At 39.4% G+C, this 8,450-nt stretch overlaps 1 protein-coding gene across 1 annotated transcript in view; it reads right to left on the reverse strand.

Moving 5' to 3' along the window:
- Window positions 1-8,450, reverse strand: part of ADAM28 (ADAM metallopeptidase domain 28) — a 75,060-nt gene that overhangs the window by 1,455 nt on the left and 65,155 nt on the right. The window contains exons 19-24 of the mRNA XM_040490252.1: window positions 5,034-5,142; window positions 3,683-3,761; window positions 2,937-3,002; window positions 2,353-2,418; window positions 1,005-1,064; window positions 1-200 (exon numbers count right to left, since the gene is read on the reverse strand). The exon at window positions 1-200 is cut by the window's left edge and continues 1,455 nt beyond it. Coding sequence (XP_040346186.1) covers window positions 180-200; window positions 1,005-1,064; window positions 2,353-2,418; window positions 2,937-3,002; window positions 3,683-3,761; window positions 5,034-5,142 — 401 coding nt within the window. The 3' untranslated portion in view covers window positions 1-179. The remainder of the gene's footprint in view (window positions 201-1,004; window positions 1,065-2,352; window positions 2,419-2,936; window positions 3,003-3,682; window positions 3,762-5,033; window positions 5,143-8,450) is intronic.

Raw genomic sequence — 8,450 nt, forward strand, 5'->3', positions numbered from 1 at the left:
AGAAAGAAGAAAGAAAGAAAGAAAGAAAGAAAGAAAGAAAGAAAGAAAGAAAGAAAGAAATGTTAACATCCTTGGGTATCAAGAGCAAATAATAAGGGGAAAGTAAGTACATTTCTCTTCCGTCCAGACTGTCCAGTCTTCTAAGTTGATTATTACCCACCACCTGCTTAGTTGCTGCTTCAGACCTTTGGGTTGGAACCCTGAAAAAGACAAGTTCTTAAATGATCAACTTATTCCAAAAAATTAGATATTATATAACTCTTGAACTCTTAAGAAATTAAAATAAATTCTGTGTAGTCACACATCCTATTTTATAGATTATTTGATATATCACAGTGAAGGGGTGGAAACATGGTAGGGAAAGAAAGTGAGAAAAACCTCACACTGGGATCCAAATATCCATCTGACTAATTAGTATAATATGAGGAAGGTGAGGGATCAACAGAAAACGTATGAGACATCGGATGATTATTCTATGAGAAATGTCCTCTATCTCACTTCCCTGGGATATATTTCTGAGAAAATGACGAATATTAGGATCATCATCCCCTTCCAGATAAAACCCTTCCATCTTCCTCTTGGGTTTGACCAAACTTAGAAGGAAGACATCTTAGGGGCGCCTGGGTGGCTCAGTCGGTTGGGCGTCCGACTTCGGCTCAGGTCATGATCTCGCGGTCCATGAGTTCCAGCCCCGCGTCGGGCTCTGTGCTGACAGCTCAGAGCCTGGAGCCTGCTTCATATTCTGTCTCCCTCTCTCTGCCCCTCCCGCACTCATGCTTTGTCTCTCTCTCTCTCTCTCTCTCTCCCTGTCAAAAATAAATACACTTTAAAACAAAATCTTTTAAAAAATTTTTTAAAAAAGAAGGAAAACATCTTAGCTCCTATCCTATAATCATACAAACACTGTTCTTAGCGAACATCTTCCAGGAAGACATGGTTAGAACTTCTCTCCTTCATAGTAGGAGTGTGACAAGATTACAACGGTTTGGCTATTGATCTCTTACCTTAGGTGTTGACGTTGTTTTATCCTTAAAAACAGTAGAGGGAAGCACTTTTGTGGCATACTATATTAGGGACAAAAATAATAGTAGGTCATTAGAAATGCTATGCATTTCCAATCTTCGGTATATTTATTTCCTAATTTAAATCATTCCTTACCTCCCCATCATTCATTTAAATTCTACCCAACTTTCAGGGTCGAGTTCAAATTCTAACCACATAGTCAATGGATCTTTTTCTTACTTTAGATTAATCTGACCCCATTCATTTCCCTTTTGACCACATTCTTCTCGTTCGTATGACTTGCTTTGGTGCAAAAAAATACGCGAGGAATTAAGTGCTCTATATGTATATGACTAGTTTACACACTAAGCATGTAAACTTTTTGAAAAAAAAATTTAGTTCTTTCTCATTTACCCACAACAGAGTACCAAGTATGAAGAAACAATGTGCTCAGTAATTACTCAAGTGAATGAATCCTACTTTTTACTTCGTAGTGCCTGACTTTTATTGCAGGTTTGCCTACATATGGTCTGTTCTTTATTTTTTATTTCTTTTATTATTTTTTATTATTTTTTTAACATTTATTTATTTTTGAGACAGAGAGAGACAGAGCATGAACAGGGGAGGGGCAGAGAGAGAGGGAGACACAGAATCCAAAACAGGCTCCAGGCTCTGAGCTGTCAGCCCAGAGCCTGATGCAGGGCTTGAACCCACAGACCGCGAGATCATGACCTGAGCCGAAGTCGGACGCTCAACCGACTGAGCCACCCAGGCGCCCCTGGTCTGTTTTTTAATATCCTATCTTCCACAGACAATTGTGGCTAATATAGGGCTTATTCTGTCTATATCATATTAAAAAGTAAAATATAATTTATAATAAAATTTTATATTCTCCAAAGTAAGCATCTAGAAACTATCCTTTGAAGGACACTGTTTACCTCCTATAGCAGAACTAGTCATCATTTCTTGATGATTATGTAACAGTAAAATTATTTTTAACGTATGGGGGGTGGGAGGGAGGGGAGGGGAGGGGATGGGCATTGAAGAGGGCATCTTTTGGGATGAGCACTGGGTGTTGCATGGAAACTAATTTGACAATAAATTTCATATAATAAAAAAAATTTTTAAAAATAAAATAAAAGAATTATTTTTAACAACAAAAAATTAATACCCATACTAATTTATAGATAGTAAGTAGGCCTTGCTTTCTCAGATATACCTGTGTGCTACAATACCTCAGGTTGACCTAGGGAGCACATATCCTGAGAAAGAATCTATAGATTTACAGACGCCATTCACATCCAGCCCAGATGACATTTAAGGAGTCACTAGTGACTACCTGATACTTACAAGGAAAGAGGAAGTGGACACGGTTGTAGGTATTGGGGGCGGTGGAAAATCTGGCTTCGTAATTAGCTAGTGAAAAGGTAAAAGAAATAAAATAAAATAAAATAAAAAATAATGCAAAGATGGGGCCTTGAAAAGAGATGTGCTGAATGGAAAGGCTTCAATCATTCCTAGACATGGTGAACTCATGATCCTGCCCATGAAAATCGTCTAAAGCTGTAAGTTCAAGTGCTTTCATTTAGATATGCACGTGCGATTCAGAAATAAGCTCAGCGCCAGTAGACAGATGATGAAGACGGCACTCTATACAGCAGATTTCTACTCTTCTCGTATTATTAAGTTACCAACTTTTCCTACCGCCATAATTCAGGTTCAGAGGTTAAATGTAGGAATGTAGTGGAAAAGCCCACCTTCTCACATTTTGCATTTTCAAAAAGTTTTGCAGGAAAATCTAGCTTTCATATAAATATTCGCACAGATTTTCACATTCTTCTGAGGAAACAATGGGCTATCGTGGGTTATGTCTCTTGCTAGTGTTTCCCTGCGATTAGATTGGAAGCGATATTTAAGAGAGGGTGCTAACTCACAAAAGAAGCTGGAGGCTCAGTGCCCTCTACTGGCAGATCAGGTGTATGGAGCTTCATCTGAGTCATCTAAAAATAATAATAATAATAATAATATCTTAAAATGAAATGATCGGTTTCCTAAGTTCAACTTCCAAATAAGCAGTCCTCTCAAGACACGGGAGATCAGAAACTGAGATGACACAAGAGACCAGACAGGAAATCACAGTGGCCCCGCTGCTGCATTCTGCTGTAACCAGAGCTGTTAGAGACAGGTAAGTTTCCATTAAACATCACGGCCAATGGCATTGCCCTTAACCAACCTCTGCCCGAATTTCTAAACTTGCAAGACACAGCCAGGGCTTTAAGGGTTATACATATTATATATGCTGTCATGGAACTACATATCGTTGTCTTTACTGGGACATTTGCAAAAGGGAAAGGGTCCACCTACAGTCAGTGTGTGTGGGTGGGGGGGAGAGAGAGAGAGAGAGAGAGAGGGATCTGGAGTCTGCCTTCCTTGTTCTCTTTACTTCTTTGCATTTGTGAACTTCAGCAAGGAGCCTCTGCATTTTGGGAAGACTCTTTGGGATTTAAAAGAAAGGCAAAAGAGAGATTTCTGAATGCGTAGTTACGGAGCCCCAAATTCTTACTATATACTAACTGGTGGACTGGATTTGTAAAACGCCGCTGAGTAGGAACGATAGAAGAGACAATGAGAGAATCATGAACCGGGGCCCAAGGCAAACACAGTACCAACTATGGTTCACCTTTTGGGGTCGTACAGCCTTCACCGTCTGTGGGTTCTTCTTCTGTTTGCGAGGCCTGGTGCCAGTGGTAGATGCTGGCCTGTATATGAAAGCATATCATATACATTGACTTAGCAGTTCCTTCACCATGATGAGGACATTCAAGAGAGGTTTGCCAATTTCCTTTGCCTGTTGCATCATCTTTGGTCATTGACTGGCCTTTCTTCTGTTCTCTAGGACATTCTTAAGGTTTCCTTGTCCTGGAATTCATAATCACCACCACGAATTTTCTTTGTGATTCTCTACAGAGCCCTGAATTCCTTTTTTTTTTTTTTTATTTTTTTTTTCAACGTTTATTTATTTTGGGGACAGAGAGAGACAGAGCATGAACGGGGGAGGGGCAGAGAGAGAGGGAGACACAGAATAGGAAACAGGCTCCAGGCTCCGAGCCATCAGCCCAGAGCCTGACGCGGGGCTCGAACTCACGGACCGCGAGATCGTGACCTGGCTGAAGTCGGACGCTTAACCGACTGCGCCACCCAGGCGCCCCCAGAGCCCTGAATTCCTAATAACGATGGCACTGAATCAACGGTTGTAAAAATTATGTTATTTCATTAATGATTTATTCACTCAATATTTAGGAAAACCCATTACATGTGAGTAAGTCAGTGTTTTAAAAATGCTAGAAAGACGCTACAGTGTCAAGACCGTGTTTGAAAGACGAGGCAATCTAGGTGGAAATCCAGATTTCACCGATTTACTTTGTAAAACTTTGAACATATTTTTAGCCTCTCTGAACGTTTGCTTCCACTTTAGGACAAGTGTAAAGTGCCTGGCTTTGCAAGAGTGTTGTAAGAATTAATATACAATACCTTTTCATCTATAAAATGGCATTAACAGTTAGTACTTCACAACCTTCTTGTGAAGATTAGAGATAATGAATGCAAAAAGACTTAGCACAGCACGTGTCATAAGCTAGCGACCGATAATTGTTACATATTTTATTCCTACAATGGGTGTAAAATCCTTAATGATGAGAGTTAGAATAACTCTATTAATTATATTATTAATTATATTTATTAATTATAAATAAATAGAATAGATAGATAAAATAAATAGAATAACTATTAATTATATTATTAATTGTATTTATTAATTATAAATACAGTGATCAACACAAAAAAAACATGTCTTACTGTGCAGGATTTCCCAGTAAAACTGACACCCAGCATCTGGTCCAAGAAAAAATGCATCTGGACTCGTTTCAGAGTATTTGAAGGGAACCCTAATTAACTTTGAGAATTTGGGTCAGCTCCTTAAATTTAAAATAAATTAGAGGCCAAAAAGTCCCCAAAGCAAGATAGAAGGCTACCTCTGGACTTTCTTCTGCTTTCGTCTGGGGCTTTGGTGCCAGATTACTATAGCAACCACCACAAATATGACAGCCACAGGGAACAGCACCCCGACCACAATGGAGAAGTCTGCAACAAAGAGAAGCAGAGCTGGTGAGGGCATGAGAAATTCACAAATATGCATCACTCTAGTCCTTATTTCTTTTCTCATCATAAATTCCACCTCCCGTTTCCCCCCCCCCCCCTCCAAAACACACATTCCCTGGAAAATCTCTAATAGTCAATAAAATAAAAATGCATTTTGATCTTGAGTGTTGTAATGTTATGCAGATAGAGAAAGTAAAGGGGAAATCCATATTGTACTAAACATTGCATATGAGGGAAGTCAGGCATCATGCTGCTGAGAATTCTTAGAAGGCACGACATCTATAACCTCTGGAAAGTGTAGGGCTGGGAGAGGAGAGGAAATACGAAGTCAGGAGATGGAAGAAAAGGAGTGGCACACTTTTCACACTCAGCCTTGGAATCAGAGAAAAAGAAACGGAAGGCTTGAGATCATATTCCTGTCGGTAGCAAATAAGGAGTGAAGACACGAAGACCAGAATTGAGAGCGACACAAGCGAGTGTCTTACTGATGTTGGCTCCAGAGCAGAATGATTACAGACAGAAAAGAGATTATGTGACCCAGTGAACTGCGGCATGATTTGAACACATTTCCTGGATCTAGATGGTGTTTCCTCTGTTTTAATTCCTGATCTAAGTAATGAAGGCAACTTCAATCTTTTGCTACCGCAGACATTAATTTCTCTTATAATAGTCAGAAGCTTCAGAGACCAGGAGGTACAAGTGTGAGGGGGCAGTGCAAACAACTACTGCTTTCTTATTAGAGCTAGCAGAGCAATAATAAAATTAAATTTTGCAGAAATGCGAGAAAAACTCCCAAGTGTGAACACACATACATGCAGACGGAGGCAAATATGTCAGAAGCAGAATTTTAAGATAATGACAAACATCTAATATTTTCCACCTTGCATAACAATTCTGATCCAAAAGGCCAAAGGAAATAAAATTCTGAAGGGTTTGTGTTGAATATGGTATAGATATATTCAGAATCAAAAAAAAAAAAAAAAAAAAGACTGGCACTAACATTAAAATTGTAACTATTTTCGGAAGACTAACATGGCACCAGAAGTAATAAAGAGGAAATTGACTGCTTCACAAACACCCCTAATTTGAAAGGACAAGGTCTACAGAGAAAGCTGGGGTATAAGACAGATGAGAAGTATCGTAACTGGAAGTAGGTATGCATTTGAAGATGGAAATAATTGAAGAGAAAATACACTCTTCTGTTTCTGGTAATGGCGGTCTGGGAAATTCAGACTAACTCTCCCACTAAGAGCAACTAAGACATTTTTCCAAAAAAAAAAAAAAAACCCACAAAAGTTGTTAAAGTTATGCAATATTTGAAAAAAAAAATTGGGGAACGGGCATCTCACTGGCTCAGTTGGTTAAGTGTCCAACTCTGGTTCAGGTCATGATCTTGCAGTTCGTGAGTTCGAGCCCCGCGTCGCGTTCTGGGCTGACAGCTCAGAGCCTGGAGCCTGCTTCAGATTCTGTGTCTCCCTTTCTCTCTGCCCCTCCCTGTCTCGTGCTTTTCCTCTCTCTCAAAAATAAACAAACATTAAGAAAATTCAATTTAAAAAATAGGGGAAAATGACCTTGGAAAGATTAGTGAGAGGGCAGGAACCCAGAAAGACAGAAAGGAAAATGATCCTGGTCTTGGAAGTTCAGAAATGCAGGAAGGAATGAAAAGTAAATAAACCAAGCATGAACCCGAATTTAAACTATGGCCTTTGAGTGACAATTGTGTGTCATCGGTTGTGACAATGTACCACTCTGGTGGAGGATGTTGATTGTGAGGAAGGCTTTGCGTCAGGGAAGGATGGCGAGGCAGAAGGTATATGGGGATTTTCTACTTTCTGCTCAATTTTGCTGTGAGCCCAAAACTTTTCTAAAAAGTAATGTCGATTTTTTACAACACCAAATAAAATGAATATTTTCATAATGGCCACTAAAATAATATAAAATAAATACATAATCTCTGAATTAATAAAAAGAAAAATGGAATGATTAAAATCCTCAGTAAGTCCATAAGAAAGCAAGGAAGAAGAGAAAAAGGAACGTAGAACAGGAGAACAAATAAATATCATATAATATGATTGTAGATTACACCCAAGTATATCAGTAGTTACCTTTAATTTAAATGGACTAAGTACCCTGGTTTAAAAATATATATCGTAAGACTAAAATTTTTAAGAATGTGTATATTTCCACACTTTTCAAAAACAAGAGACAGATATAAAACACGATGCTTCAGAAGGAATGAAAGTACAAGTATGGAAAAATGTTATGCCAATGCAAAGGAGACCAACAGAAATTTGGTACAGCTATATTAGTCTTACTATAGACTTTAAAATGCCTGAAGGGGTTCCTGGGTGGCTCAGTCAGCTAAGCGGCCGACTTCAGTTCAGGTCATGATCTCATGGCTTGAGTTCAAGCCCCTCCTCAGGCTCTGTGCTGACAGCTCAGAGCCTGGAGCCTGTTTTGGATTCTGTCGCCTTCTCTCTCTGCCCCTCCCCGTCTCGCGCACTGTCCTCCTCTCTCTCTCAAAAAGAAGCAAACACTAAAAAAAAACTTGTATAAGAAGAAGACCGGAGATACACAGAAGCATTGCATGCGGATTAAAGTGCCAATTCACTGAGAAGACATAACAATTCTAAACTTTTATGTAATAGTAGCGTGGTCACAAAATATATAAGCACTGGTAGAACAAGAAGTCATAACCAAATTCACAGTTATAGTGAGGGATTCTAAGACTCCTGGCTCAGTAACTGATAGCACAAACAAACAAGAAATCAGTAGGGATTGATGCACGCGCACACGGTGAACAAAGGTGGCCTCACAAACATAGAAAATGCTGCACAGAACAACCGTAGAATACATATTTTTGTGTGCACAGACAGAAGACTCACAAGTATGGGCACATGCCGAGCCATGCAGCAAGCAAGTCTCCACATATATCAACAGATTCTTACCCTAGTAGTTTCTCTGATCCTTTTGGGATTATGTTAAGTATTAACAACACGTGGAAAGTCTGAATAAGCACACACGTTAAGAAACACATGTCTAAGCATTTCAAGGGCCAAAGAAGAGAGAAAATGGAAAACACAATATAATTTGAATCAAACGATAATGAAAATATCCTTTAGCAAATGGGCGACAACTAAGAGAGGTCTTAGAGAAAAATGTATGGATTTATAAACCTCAAAAAATGTATTGAAAAAGGGGGCTGAGGGGCGCCTGGGTGGCGCAGTCGGTTAAGCGTCCGACTTCAGCCAGGTCACGATCTCGCGGTCCGTGAGTTCGAGCCCCGCGTC

This window comes from Herpailurus yagouaroundi, unplaced genomic scaffold, assembly GCF_014898765.1.
Source record: "Herpailurus yagouaroundi ecotype Mexico unplaced genomic scaffold, PumYag 181, whole genome shotgun sequence".
NCBI lineage: Eukaryota > Metazoa > Chordata > Mammalia > Carnivora > Felidae > Herpailurus > Herpailurus yagouaroundi.